The sequence below is a fragment of the Anopheles merus genome, chromosome 3L (assembly GCF_017562075.2).
Source record: "Anopheles merus strain MAF chromosome 3L, AmerM5.1, whole genome shotgun sequence".
Taxonomy (NCBI): domain Eukaryota; kingdom Metazoa; phylum Arthropoda; class Insecta; order Diptera; family Culicidae; genus Anopheles; species Anopheles merus.
In genome coordinates, this window is record NC_054085.1 from 5,487,647 (window position 1) to 5,502,567 (window position 14,921).

Here is a 14,921-nt window from a genome sequence, read left to right on the forward strand (position 1 = left end):
TAAAAATCAGGAATGTCGAACATGAACATGTTCTTTGAAAATACGAAGAATAACAGAATTGGAACAAAGAACATCTCATCCTAGAAGTAAAGCGATGTCAATGCTGTTAAATTAAAGTTACAAACCTTTGAATTAAATAAAAATCATTCAAAACATCATCCAATTCATCTATAAAACAAACAGTTGAAACTGATATAAATTGAAAACACTCGAATCTCATAAATACTATGATTTATCCAAATATATCCAGAAATACAAACAGAAACATCAAGCAGTCAACAAAATAACTGGAAATAGAAAAATTAAAAATAAAACATTGAAAAGTTTTCTCAAATGCATCACATTAAACCTAATTTAACAAAAATTAAAACAAATATCCCTGATAAAAGCCAATATTTTCAATAATTACCATCAAAATATAACCATAAACAACGCAGAAAGAAAAAATAATAATTGCAACCGCACAATATTTACCCTTTCAAACGATTACTCATAACAAACTGACAGTTTGACGCGATGGAAAACTTACTCATCGAGTGAAAAATGAGTTCATTTTTTATTGCCCCAATACAACCCACTAACAACCCGTTTTGCATTTGATGGTGCGCCACAGATAATGAAAACGAACCGAACGCGTTTGGTTGAAGCGTCAAACAGAACAAAACAAAACGAACCCAATTAACTATAATCACATTTTGGTAACGTGCTATCAACCTGTGCTTGTTGAACCTTTCACACCTACGAGCTACTCTCTTTTTGTTGATAAATTATTCTTCAATCAAAATAAACGCTATCATTTATGTGTGCTTCCTCTCCCTTGCTGTAGCCCTTTTTACAACCCGAGTGTCGACACGACCACCGTAACCATTCCCACACTGGCTGGGGCCGGGCAAATCAAAGGCAAATGAAGTGGCTGCCTATTAAAGCGTATGAAATGACCCCCAACGGAGGACGAGTCTAGGAGGGAGCGGTCAGCTAGTCGAGTCATGGTCGGACGGCTCATCAAACTGGGGGCAGCCGATAGAACGGATAGAGAATAAATTCAAATCAGCTCGCCTCGAGTAAGCCTGGGAAGGGGTTGTCATTTGTCCGTGCCACCAACTTAGAGCCCCTGGTGCGCAATACCATCCGAGATTGCTAAAAAGTATCACCGCTACCGGAAGAGGATTCAAGGAGCGTTCGGTTACCGGTGGGCAGCTACACACACCACGAATGACGACGTTCCACCAAACTCCCGGGGCTATAATTACTGAAACTAACTCTCGGAACTTTGTATCCTGTCAGCGCCAAAACGATAAACGTTACCGGGCGAGCGATATGGGGAGCGAAACCGTATCGGGTCGCATTCGGCCAGTCCATATCTGATGGGCCTCCTCCTATCGTCGCCGAAGCGAAGCAAGCGAATACCATACTAGCCAGTCACCTTCCTTTATCCATCCGTTCCAGCTTCCGCGACTGAATGCGAGTCATCGCGGCTTAACCTCCGAAAACCTCCGCCCCTACCGGCTGTATCCCTCTTTCTCGCTCTCCCTCTTTCTATTCCTAATTGTAAACAAATCGTGTCCCGTCACCGTCACCTGCACATTGACGATACCGTCACTTGATGGGAGCTAATGTAGTTTATAATTACAATACAACGCGTTGTCGATTCACGTTGACGCCTAATGCGAACACACTGAGCGAGTGCGAGTTGCAATTAGTTACACTGATTTAGTATTCATGTCATGAAAAACTATTTCTGTGCCACAATCTATCCAGCGTGTGTGTAGGTAACTCAGGTAATAATTCGAATCGATGCATGTCGTTGGTCGTTGGTAAGGTAGTATACCTCATGGGTCCGGGATGATCGTGGGAATGTTTTCCGCCTTATATAACGTAGAACGGTGCGATTCTGAGTGATTCAGAGGTAAGACAGTAAGGGGTTGTTGGTTAGCCCTGCAGTCTGAGCACACGTCGGATGCGTTCGAGTGCTGGATGGACCCACATATATGAGATAATATTTCACTTACCGATAAACGTCACTCACGTACACAGCGCTAATGACTGTGGAGGACTTAGACGGTAGTAGTCAATAGTCTACCGAGTCTACCGGTACCAAGCTTTGTAGAAGCGATGCTGTCATAAAGCCATAAAAAGAGGTTCATAAAATCGATCAAACTGACAACAAAGTAATTTCGATTTCGTTACACCAATCGACACAGCGGAATATAGATGACTGAAAATAAGATTGATTAAAGTGGTAAAGGCATAGCAAAAGTGAAATTAAACAACAAAAAAATGCTTCAAACAGAACAAAATGCTCTCGCCAGCAGATCAAACGATTCCTTGTGCCTATTAATACACCGAGCCAAGAAGCTCTCGAATCGTTTGAAGACTTCCACTTTGGTGGCCGGTCTAGGTGTCGATGGACAATGTACGACTAGCTCTTGTAGGACCATTATGATCGACTAGGTGATGTAGAGCTGAACATCAAAAAGGTAACCGCAAGCAGCCAACCGCGCTCTACATTGTGGCTTTGAATGGCTATTTTGTAGCTCTATAGCGAACACAAACAACTCACCTACTCATGTGCGGTCAAATTTGTCACAGAATGATGCCACCTGATGTAATGGGTATAAAGTATTTCAAAAACACATGAGGAGTTCTGTTCGAGTAGTTTTCCATAGTGTTGTCAGCTTCGTGTCAAACTCAATCCTATCAGATCACGCTTTATTCGTTTTCCGATTCTATCAAACAATCTCGGACCAACAAGTGGTTATAAATGCCTTCCCCGCAATGAAAAAACGCAACAATTAAGACGCATAATAATTCACCCCCCCCCCCCCGCTTCCCTCTTTTTTTGGATGTTGTTTTTTTCGCATCTCCCGCCCAATTCCAACCCGCGTTCCTTCTCCCACCGGTGCAAAAAAGACGAGCCAGCCGAAGGGCCGACGCTTGCCCGTCAATTATGCGCGATCAATCCGAGCACGGCTCACATGTGCGAGATTCTTCAAAGGAAGAAGTGAGAGCATCCACCGGTGGAAGCAACGTCTAGCACGGTCGAAGTGTATATCTACACCTCGATATCCGGCAATGGCGCTCAGTTGTCGTTCGGATGATCTTGCAGCAACACGCTAACGCTAACAAGCACCCGTGGCCCCGTGCCGGTACCGATTTGTCGAGGGTGTGCTGTGAGTGTGTGAGTGCGTTTTTTGAGTTGGTTATTTAAAAAATTGTGTCACGCACCGGCCTCTTCGCAGGTTGGCTACCATTGGCGAGGTTAACCATCATAACGATCGGTCCCATCGGACACCGGACGAGTCGGTCTAAATTATTGCTTTTAGCTTTGTAGTTGTTTTGCGCGTGTGATATCAAATTGGAGGTTATTTTGAGTGTTTGAACCGCAAAGCCGCCCCCCTCCGCTCCCAGTCGGCCATTCGGAAGTGAGTTAAGTGAGATGCCTGTGTGCATATTAGCTCCGTGTTGGTGTCTGCGAGCAAACTTCCGGAAGGGAATGTCGACGGAACTGTGCCGTGCAATACACACCCTCACTCGAAGGTCGATAGTGAGGGCTAAAAATTCCAAGTGAAAATGGTTTCAAGCGAAGAAATTAAAAATATAGCCCCGCTTATACAGACCATGTGACTGTTTGTGCGTGCCCGAGCATACACATGAAAGACTTGCGCAAGCGACGGACGATGGACGATAATAATAAAAAAAACACACTCACATAAGAGTCGTGGAGGTGGGAGGAGGGGAAATCCGACGGAGGAAAGTGTTGGTGTGACTATCTTTGGCCCTTTTGGGGCACACTTTGACGGTGTTCGAAAGTGTCATGAAGCGTGTGATGTATGCGGGTGCTCTGGTGGTGCTAAACAACTGCGGCCTTTAACAAACGATGTGTGGTACCATTGGACTGGCCAGCGTATGGGTGTGTGTGTATTTGTCCATTTCCTGTACCGTCTGGGGCACAAACCCTGTCCTTACGGAGAGGCTATCACTGTGACATTGAGCCAAGGCGAGTTTCACCATTCGGAAGCAAGCAAAGCGACGAAACTTTGTGTCCATATTGTGAGCACAAGATATCCAACCAGACATGTTAATAATACGACACAGAGAAGCTAGCATCACCTACGGCTGCGTTCGGAACCCTGCTGAAACCTTTGTGAGTTACCGTGCACCCTGGAGTGTGCAGATGTTATGCCGCACGTTATTAGATTTGCATTCGGAAGGCAACGATCGGCATGGCAGCATGAGTTTCCCACGATTACCTCCCCCCAGAGGGTGGAGCATCACGGAGGAATTAATTGTCCACTCGCAAACTCGATCTCGTGGTGAGAAAATCGAACCCTGCAATCGACGTGTGAATTAATTGTGCGCAAATGTATGCGACTCTAGTGGGCGCCCTGCACTCCCTCCACTCTGTAACTCCCGGGAGAAGAGTTGGAGGAGCCGCCTAATGATTACGAGATGAGATCAATCAATCAGACTCATTGAGGCAAACGATGGCGGGACTCGTTCGTGGGGACAGCGGGATGGGAGAAAGGGTAGCTTGTACGATATCTTCGATCATGATTGTTTGTTGCTTCGTTAAACGGTTCTCCTGCCTCGGTGAAGCGTAAGCTGGCACAGCCGTACGGTATAACAAGGGACCCTCCTTTCGGTACATTTCGTCGCCAACATCAACGCAATCACGGCGAAAACAAATCACCGCCAGCGTGACACGAGCCGGCCAGCGTGATTGCGTTTGACGTTCGGCACGGCACACCGAGCTCAAGACGAGGGAGGCAAAGATTGACACCGAGCTTAAGCAAATAATTGCCCCCGTAATGGGTGGCCGGGTTTCGCGCGGCCCAGGTTTATGAGATTGTAAGCAGCAGATGGATGGGGGAAGCTGGCGTTAATAATGTGGTGTATTGGAATGCTATCATAGCAGGGGAGTAGGCTATTATTAGCTTGTAGTATGGTACCGAATGCACTTGACTTTGATGTCATGCTTAAGAGCAAAGTTATAGCAGGGCTTTGCAATGCTCTACTGCCAAGCTGCCCAGCATGTTGTAGCGTGTCAAATTCAGCTGCATTCGGAAGATTCAACAAATAGCAATCAATCAAAGGACAATTAAATCCGCCATCGCCGCTCAATAACTGCAGCAGCGTGTGCTAATGCAAGCATTTATCCGCAGTTACCAACGCAGTCCAAAGCGATCCTGCCGATCGCTCGTAAACAGTTTCATTAATTATTTGTTCATTTGCCGTCCGTTCGAAGTAGGGTTGCGTTACAGCCGCTTACAGCTGCTCGAAGTGCTAATCGAAACCCCTTGTTCGCCGAACGCAGACGTAGAAGAAAATATTTTGCACCAAAATCGTTTCAGTTTCATCGGTGCTGTCAGCAGCTTCGTGCATCGCATATTAAAGCGACCGTCGCGCGTCTGATAACAAACCACGTGTTTATCTTTTTGATTTTAAAAATAGAAATACGCAAAGTGCGAAAACAAACAACTCCTCGCTCGTAACAAAAGTTTACTGTAAAATAGCAAAAGGAAAATTCAAGTCTTCCGCTGCTTGTGTGTCACACATCGAGAGCACACGCTTTGCAGCATTTTTGCCACCGCGCATCGATCCCCGGGACCATTGTCGGGGCGCTCCGGACAATTACTAAATTATTTACCGCCGTTAAACGGCCACGGTACGCGGTATGCACCGAATGCAAATAATGGCATAATTTAATTATTCAAATTTATTCAACTAGCGGGCCGAATTTATCCTATCAGCGCCAGGGCCGGAGGTGCGTCGGACAAGGTGGGGCTTTGTTGTGCGGTGGGAGAGGATTTTTTGCGCTAACTTGACTTTTGTTACCACGAGTCAAGTACACCTCGCACCAAAATTGTTGACGAATGACTCTTTTTGGTCTTTGTCGATGATCAGGTTGTTCGAAACAAACTGTTACTGCATCAGTGAAGCTACTAATAGATGTCAGAAAAAAAAGGAAAGTATCATTCTACTCCACATAGACCCCTTCACTACATACACCCTCCTAGTGTGCATCTCCGGCGATGAGCAATGTTTAGTTCAACGTACATGGTAAAGGAAAACCGCCCATTTCCCGCTTTAAAATTAAGCATAATTGCAATGAAAAATGGCAATTATTTGCACCGCACAGAAACCACAGCACAACAACAAACCCTCCAACACAGCTTCAACCCAATGATGCGCCCGGCGCTTTGAAGCTTGCCCCGTGGGCAAGCGAGCGCGAAACTTTTCCACCCGGGAACTGATGTAGAGAAACACGCGACCGGAAGCAAGCGTAGCGATCGTTGCCGTTGCACGTCCACTACTTCCCATCGTTGCGGAAGTAATAAAATAGAATGAATTACAGCCCGCCGGAAGTCCGCTATTCCGTGCTCCCGCCCGTCTGAGGGAAATTGTTTTAAAAGCGTACCACATCGATGCGCGAAGAAAGCGAGAAAGCATCGGGAGGTATACGAGAAGCCTATCCAATCATAGTCCTTCATCCTTGCGGGAATACCCATGGGTGCACGTGAGTTCATCGCTGTGTCGGAACCGGTGGTATGCAGCCTGGTAGCATATTAATTAATTTTTCAAGAATCTACCTTCATTGCGGGGAAAAACTTTCCCCCTGACACTCTTTCGCCTGACACGGTCTTCACGTGCGGGAAAGTTTATCACTCCGTTCCGCACTGCCTTCCAGCCGTCGCGCACAAGCGTAAAGGTCGCTTGCAATTTACATTAGGATGACCTCCAATCGTACTGCAGCACCTTCCGCTCAGCTGATCGACTGATGGCGACGATTCGAGCGCCGCATATGACTACCGAGCTGCGATGGCGGCAAAAAGCGCGAGAAAAAGTGGTACCAAGGCACACATATCCTGGTGGTGCTGGTGGTGGTGGCGCGTCTTCACACACTCGCAGAGCCCCGGAAAGTCATCGCAGGCTCGTGAAACGATCGCGTAATTATTGCAAATTAAATTAACACCTTCTTTTCTGCTTCTCTAGCACTTGTCCTAAAGTTTGCCGTTTGCCCCTCCCGGCCCATTCCCACCCACAGCGCAGAGCAGCAACTCGTGATATCGACAGCACCACCGCTCATTGCGTCTTTCATTTCAGATCAAAACACGACCCAAGTGAAGTGATAATTGGCGCTTGCCGAGTTGCGGTACGTTTTCGTGTATAACGCTGTGTATGTGTGTGTAGGTGTTACTATTTGTGTATGTCTGTATTATGGGCGGCTAGCTCCGTGTTCGACTTTAGCCCCGAATCAACAGCAGTGTCCGGCCGGTGCTCGTAGCAAGAAGAACCAGGTCACCAATATCAACTCTGTCTGTTTTAAAAGGTGCCTGAAACACTGTGACACATAACCGTCACCTACACATCAGGCTCGTTGAAAGTGAAGCGTTACGATCATTTACGGCGAGACATCAAATTAATTGATTTAAAACGGTGACCGTTTCGGGCGTAACCCCTCGTGACCATGGCACTGGGACGCAAGCTGATTGCGTTCGCCCTTGTGGTCGGATGTGCACTGGCGCAGCAAGGCAGCGACGACGGTTCGCCGCCCCTCGACAGCCTGAGTCCACCGACACCGTCCGTACCGATCGCGCCCGGCGAAAAACAGTTCCGAGTGGTGTACGAATGGAACGTGCTCGATTTTGCCTTCACCAATGAGGATGAACGTGCGCAGGCTCTGTACAGTGGACACTACATTCCCAAGAATGTGATCATCTCCGACTGTAAGCCGTTTGCGAACCGACTGTATTTGACCATTCCTCGGATGCTGCCGGGCGTGCCGGCCACTCTCGGGTACGTGGTGCGACCGGAAAACAATGGCCGCACCGATCCGGAGATCGTACCCTTCCCATCGTGGGAGATGAACGAGCGGGGCAACTGTTCGGCGCTGCAGTTCGTTCAGGGTGTCGCCGTGGACAAGCACGGCATCATGTGGGTCGTCGATTCGGGACGCACCGAGACGTTGACGCGTGGTGAGTGGATCTCTACTGGATCGATATCGAACCAAAACGAGAACTCTTATAAATTGTTTTCATCTCTCCCGTCACAGGTAAAGATCATGTCGTTTGTCCTCCGAAGATCATCCTGCTGGATCTCAAGCGGAATGGTACCGTCATGCTGCGCTACCAGTTCCCGGAGTCGGTCGTTCCGGCGGGCAACAACTACCTCAACAAGATCGTTGTCGATGACGCATTCGGTGGGTTTGCGTACATCACCGACAACAGTGGTGCTGATCCGGGTATTGTGGTGTTTTCGCGCCGCCTCACCCGATCGTGGAAGGTCCGGGAAAACAACTCAATGCGCGCCGCCCGCAACGCGGTCCGATTTGCCGTCAACGGAACGGATCTGAACTTTTCGATCCACATCGACAGTATCGCACTGGGCCCGTACTACAATCCAAATCTTTCGCCCGACCAGCCGGTGCCGGATACGCTTATCAACAGTCAGAACTACGAGCGCAACGTGTACTACAGCCCACTGTCCAGCTATCACATCTACTCGCTGCCCGCGTCGCTACTGCGCGACCCAGAGTTCAATGCTCGGGCGACCCCGCGTGACATTCTCGAGGCGGTCGTCGACTACGGTCGCAAGCAGTCGCAAACGGATGGCATGTTTATGGACAACCAGGGCGTGCTGTACTACGGTCTGCTCGGCGAGCATGCCGTCGCCAAGTGGGACAGCTACAAGCCGTTCACGGAGAAGAACCAGCAGATCATTGCGAAGGATGCGACCTACATCCAGTGGGTGGACAGCATGGGCATCGACCACGAGGGCTACCTGTACGTGGTGGTGAACCGGCTGCACAACTTTGTCGCTGGCCGTCTCAACCCGCTCGAGGTGAACTTCCGCATACTGCGCGCGAAAACGGGCGCCCTCAGCTACGTCTACACCCCGGACAACCTGTTCAACAGTGACGGCAAGTTCCTGTACTCGGGTGCGTCCGGTGAACCGTTCGCCGACAATGGGTTGGTTTATCAGTACGAGGGAACTACACCGGCGTCGAGCAGGCTGGCCGCGGCCGGGATACTTGGTGCGAGCGGAGCGGCGACAAACGCGGCCTCCTTTGCTGGATTTATCGGTGCCCTTGTCCTGGGCGCCGTGACTAGCATGATTGGCCGGCGAGCCGTTGTTTGAGGATGGTTTGAGGAATATCGTACCGTTGTTGACATCATCACCATTGTCCGCCAAGGACGAACCCGAGACGGCCAGATATGGAATAGATACCCCCCTTCCCCTTCCTCCCTTCCTACACAACCTCATCCGATCCCCGCTACCAGTACTTCCGTATCAGTATTTGTATATAGTTCGAGCTTAAGTGTAAATAAGCGATCAAGCGTGTATGGGGCGCTGTCGTTTCTTTGATTTCATGTTGACTTTTAACGAGAATATGCGTTCGGAAATAAAGATTTTATTTAAATAAAGTTATTTTTTACGACACCTGTACCCATTTCGTCGGATGTCTGAGTGACATCGGCGCCACGGGGCGTTTGAATCAAACATTGATGCCAGCTCTTCGCAACAGTTCCACGAACGCACGCAATTGTCGCAACTTTATGTGCCGCTCTCCGTTTCATAAGCTGACATCCTCGCTCATGATGACTTTATGATTGCGTTCCGGGAAAGATATGAAACCGTTGCAAAATTAATAAAGATCTGCGCCAAATTGACGCCGCCCGCAGAAACGGGAGCAGCCGCGCTGATAGCTTAGGGTTTAGGGAGCGCGAACACCCTCTCAACAAGAAAGAAGTCATCCTCCCTTTTCCCAAGCGCGTAATATAGTCCAAAACGACGAATTGATACCACACAAAATTATTTCCTATTGCTGCGTCAACATTATTAATCACCTGGCAGTGGAAGAGTGTGCACGTCTTCGCTTCAACTGGTGTTGCTGCGGCTGCTGGTGTGGCTGTTGTTGATTGCGGGGTATTATCTTGTCTTTCGAGTGGAGTTTTCGAAAGGATTTTGCTGGTTCTTCTCGTTGATCAAGATTTATGCTCGTCTCGCCTGTCAGGAGACGCAGTTTGGCTCTGCCTGCTGCTTCTCTGAAGCTCCGAAACATCTCCGAATGCTTTAAAATAAATGCAAATAAATTCCCATCCCGAAGCAACGAGTCAGAACATTCCCCTCCGCTGCTAGGTTGGACCTCTTTTGGAAGGATTTTGTGGATCGGCATCACGACTCGAATCTCTTTTATTCCTTTCCATCAAGCAACACGTCCCAGTCCGTTTTGGTGTAAAGCACAGTGAAGCTAAAGCTTTTCATTTTTTTCTTAGCTTCCATTTTCTGGTAAGTTGAAAGTGCGCAAATTTGTGACTCTCTTAGGTCTCGTTTCGGCCTCCCAAAATCCGTTGCCATCATTATCAACTAAGCGCGCGGCCGGCGAGTATGCCGAGACTAGCAAAAGGCACAATAAAACCTCATCGGGTAGGGCCGAAGCTGAAAAATTTATTTTCCTTTCCATGATGCAGAATTAAACAAGCATACGAGGCGCGCTTTACGGTAGAAAAATCTTTTCGGCATTACTTCTTTTATTTTTGCGTCAGCAATGGCGTTCGTTAAGCCAGCTCTCTAGGGACGGCAGTGCGGCAGAAAATTATAGGCAGCGCGAAGAGACACGTGAGCTGATAGCAATTTTATGACGAACCAGCTTTCTTTCGTTCGCGTTGCAATGAAAAGTTGCGGTTGGCAAAAAATGAAAAATGCATGATAGTGGTACCATCGTGCGGTAAAAGAAAAGGAGCTTTGAATTTAGTTTTGAATAAACATAATTTAAGTTTGCTTTGCACCAAAGCTCCACAATGCCGATGAAATAAGTGCAGCTTTTCGTTTCTTTTCAGTTACTTCTGGCATACAGTAGCCAAAACATGGTTACTAATTTAATAGCAAAATCAAGAAGTTTCTCTCTTTTTTTATTCTTTATTTCCTTCTTTAGTATCTGAACATACATTTCTTGTGCATTGTAATGATGAGTTCGTATTAGTCGCATATTCTACTCCTATATCGTATATTAATATTTTATGTAAATCTATAGTTTACATTAAACATTACCTTACATGAACTTAAAATTCAGTTTTATTCATACTAACCCAACACTCCGTATTAAATATGTTCCAGTGCACATTCGATAGTTCGAATCTTTTAATCCGAACGATTTGCATCCTCACTTTGTTAGACATCACTTTTAAGAATCCATTTTTTTAAGAAATGGGAAAGAAACATAGGACAGGGAAAATGTAATTAAGTAAAGCAATATAATATAAATCATAACTTAAATCTATTTTTAAAACAATCTTTTTTTCTAAGTAATACGAATTGTTCAATGTAATCAACCAAGAAAAAATATTATTTTTAAATGCTTGTTCGATACTCTGTACTAAATACATAGGAGGCTACCAAAAGTATACACAGGAAACAACATTATTTTATCATAGATACCTACAATTCAAAATTTAGAAATATTTTGAGGGAATATCAATGGAAAAGGGAAAGAGGGAAATTTATCAATGTATCTCAAGCTTACACATTAAATGTTTGTAATATTATAGTATCTAATGTTGAAGCTAAGTTGACCATGAATGTAGTTGTGCATTTTATGGCAACATTTGTATATGTTAAATATATCTCAATAGACAACAATTGAACATGTTTTTTTTTCGGATTTAACACTTAGGTTTCCTTTATGTGTTTTGATTATCAAACTTTCATTTGGAAATTTTTTAATGATAGTTATGATGTTACGCAGATAATATTACATTTTATTATTATATAGTTGGTCGTAAATCGTATGTTGAGTATTGGGTAAACCAGTCATTGAATTCATAATATATCTTGTTGAAAAATAGCCTCATATTTGAATGTTAAAACTAAGTTAAGCTCAACAAAATTATTTATTTATTTTAATATGATAATAATTTATCCATTAAATGTCATGGCAGTACATATCTAAGATCCCATACTCTTAACATAATTCGGGTGTTACTTCAAGTTTTTTGTTGATGCCAACACGATTTGGCTCGCCCTTATGCATTGAGCAAATTTTGAGTTTCGAGCCATGGTCATTCTCAGAAGAGTTGCTAATTGTAGATAGACAGTTCAGGAGACTTAATGTGAAGAATTTATCAAAATTTTATTTTGCCTACTTTTGGGCGTTTTTAGGCATGCACTTACGCTAGAAACACACATTAAGAAGTTTTCGGTTGATTTTTTTATTCACTTTAAATTGAATATCTATCTTAATTGCCCGCTCCTGGCTACACTACTATAATTCTCTTGTTTTTTTTTGTTTAATATTACTTTTAGTATTTGATGTATTAGTCACAAGTGTATGTAAAATACTCTTGGTATAAACATGAACAACTATTGGGTTCGGAATAGGATATTCAAATATTTAAAAAATGTTCCTATAATGTAATTATAATCCACACCTGTAAGAAATTCTTCAATTTTAAACCATAAAATTTGACAAATGTTGAATTTTTGACAAATGTTGAGACAAATGGCTTGTTTGCCGTGCTTGAGCGATACATGAAGAGTCACAATGAACCGTATGAAGAATAACGCTAGGCTTTTAGGAACGGTTATCCTTTTGTGTAGGTCATAGCAAACCGTTGGAAACTAATCTTAATTAAGAAGAAGCCATATTTCTAGATAATTTAAAGTTGGTGTCTAAAAAGAACGTCGTTTTAACTTAAGTCATAAAAGCGACTCTAAAGAATCAAAAGCTCTAACATTAGCATAAAACCAACAATCACTAATATCACTACCACACCATCACACAGAAATGATATCATGCGCATGGTTTTCGTGTTTGTACATTTCATGAGCGAAATAAGCTTACGAATTAAACATTTAGCACCAAAGCGTCATCATGGCGAGCGTTGTAGGAAGCAACATACTTAATCACGCTAAGGCGCACAGTACACAATCAATTAGGAGCTAAGCCGATGCTTGATAAGCGCAATGCAAAGTATAATTTTAATTGTTAACGATGCAAGACACCAAACAGCATGGGAGCATGTCTTGAGGCAACAAAATTACTGCATTATCCGGTTTTACGGTATCCGTAAAGTGATGCAGCAAAGAATTTTGTTGTTTTGCATACCGTTCGGATTACGATTTTTTTCTGCGTCTGTTTCCTTGTTTACCTATTTTTTGTGTGTCCGGAAACCAAATAAAGCGATAAAATTTAAGCACGTTTCACGTTGATTATTTAAAAACCATGCCAACATTTCTATTTCCCATAAAGAAGGACCGCCCCTGAAGGATTGAGTTCTTTTCTTTACTCCTTTTTTCGTGTAAATATACTTTTTATTATTCCCCTCTAAATCCCACTTTAACGACCCCCTCGATCGGGATTCGTTTCCACAAATCCTTCCAAATTTAGCTTCGCGTAGTGTTTGTGGAGCATTTTTGGTGCTTTTTCCCAGCGTGTTTATACGCCAAGGTGTAGCCATAGCAACAGGAACGCCGTATACCGGTATCTAGCTCCACTGTGTTGCTGTGCTGGCTGAGGTAACAAAAGGAAGTTGTACAATCCGTTCCAACAAGGGAGAGACTTCCACGTGTCCTTTTTATCCAGTATCCCAATGCCCTACGCTCTGAAAAAAAAACCAGAACTCAGCCAACCCATGCCCGGATATTAAATCTTGCCACCTCCTTCCGGGATGCAGCAAACTCAAAGCAAGGCAAGGTCAGCACATTTCAAAGGATGTTCCTTTTTTGCGTGGGTAATAAAATAGGGATTTCTAGCGAAATTCGCAAAAAATAGGTCCCATAAAAGCATGCCACCTCCCCAGCGCCAACCTATGTCTTGTTGTTTGTCCAACCCTCCCCCACGCAAAATGGAAATCAAACAATCGATTAAACCTTTCAGGACCAAAAAATGAAAGCGCGAACATTGGGGACATTTTTTGTTGATGGCAGCGTTGCTCTTTCAAATACTAATCAGAAAATTGGAGTTGATTGTGTAGCGAGCAACCCCTTTTGGAGCTTTTTCCCTATGCTGTTCGCAAAATCTGGAGGAACAATCTTTGAACTGAATAATTTACACCATCATAGTGCAAACATTTACTATCTTATCGTGAAAGAACAATAGAAATGTGACACTCTTTTCTTTGCATGAACAGGACAGAACCTTTCGTAAAGTAAATATCGCCGAAATCGAACAGACCGACCAAAGAAACAAACTAGACCATCGGGAAGGTCTCTTGAACTCGCGCTCTTTCTCTCACTCTTACTCTCTTCTCTGTTTCCGGCTGTTTGATACCAGGTCAACGCAGCGCCCAAATCACGATAAAAGATAAAAACGTGCTTTTACCCAAATTTTGAGCCCATATCCCATGCGATGCGCGGGAAACTCTTCCGGTTTCTTATTTTTTCCACCGGCAGCAAGCGAAGTGCGGAAAAAGGCTCGAGCATAACTGAGCTGACAATTAAACCGGTTCAGGTTCAGTAATACCTGGTTGGGTAATTCTCGTTCCCTTCCTTACGTTCCTTACGATCGCTTTCCTTTGCTGAGTATCCCCCTTTGGTAAAGGTAAGGAAAAACTGAGCAAAAGTTTACCTTCTTTTCATTTCGTTTCCCTTCCACTTTTAACATTCACTGATAACGACGACCGAAATATGCACACGTTTCCGCACGCGGCTGGGAAGGAAACGTTCGTTCAACGAAACCATTGACAGAACAAAAGTTGTACAAAAAATAAGAAATAGCACAGTAAATAGTACACGAAAAGAAGGGAAGTTGACCCTGGCAGCATCTTTTCTTGGTGTACTTTTTATCAAATATTTGCATTGTGTGTCCTGTGTCCTGTGCCTCCGTCCCGGCCCACTGATAAGGTGAAGTAATTTCATTTCTCATCCCATGATGGTGTACCGGAAGTGTTCTAGAAGCGAAGATTAAAGCGAGACGCAGAACC

At 44.8% G+C, this 14,921-nt stretch overlaps 2 protein-coding genes across 16 annotated transcripts in view; one reads left to right on the forward strand and one right to left on the reverse strand.

Moving 5' to 3' along the window:
- The window catches only part of LOC121600617 (hemicentin-2-like), a 220,148-nt gene that overhangs the window by 80,984 nt on the left and 124,243 nt on the right, over nucleotides 1-14,921 (reverse strand). The gene's annotated exons all lie outside the window — the stretch shown is intronic.
- LOC121600616 (protein yellow-like) lies at nucleotides 2,990-9,425 on the forward strand. Of its 9 annotated transcripts, none has more exons than XM_041929358.1 (3): nucleotides 2,990-3,299; nucleotides 7,105-7,976; nucleotides 8,054-9,425. In XM_041929358.1, exons 2-3 carry the CDS (start codon nucleotides 7,469-7,471, stop codon nucleotides 9,136-9,138), a joined length of 1,593 nt encoding a protein of 530 aa, XP_041785292.1. In that variant the 5' UTR covers nucleotides 2,990-3,299; nucleotides 7,105-7,468; the 3' UTR covers nucleotides 9,139-9,425. The 9 variants fall into 9 exon arrangements, with proteins under 9 accessions (XP_041785292.1, XP_041785290.1, XP_041785291.1 ...); XM_041929356.1 differs by having other exon boundaries at nucleotides 2,990-3,258; XM_041929357.1 differs by having other exon boundaries at nucleotides 2,990-3,239.

Excerpts from the sequence above, each read along its gene's own strand:
- LOC121600616 (XM_041929358.1), top strand. The coding sequence starts at position 7,469 with ATGGCACTGGGACGCAAGCTGATTGCGTTCGCCCTTGTGGTCGGATGT. Across the intron at positions 7,977-8,053 it reads CACCGAGACGTTGACGCGTG|GTAAAGATCATGTCGTTTGT; the intron begins GTGAGTGGATCT and ends CTCCCGTCACAG.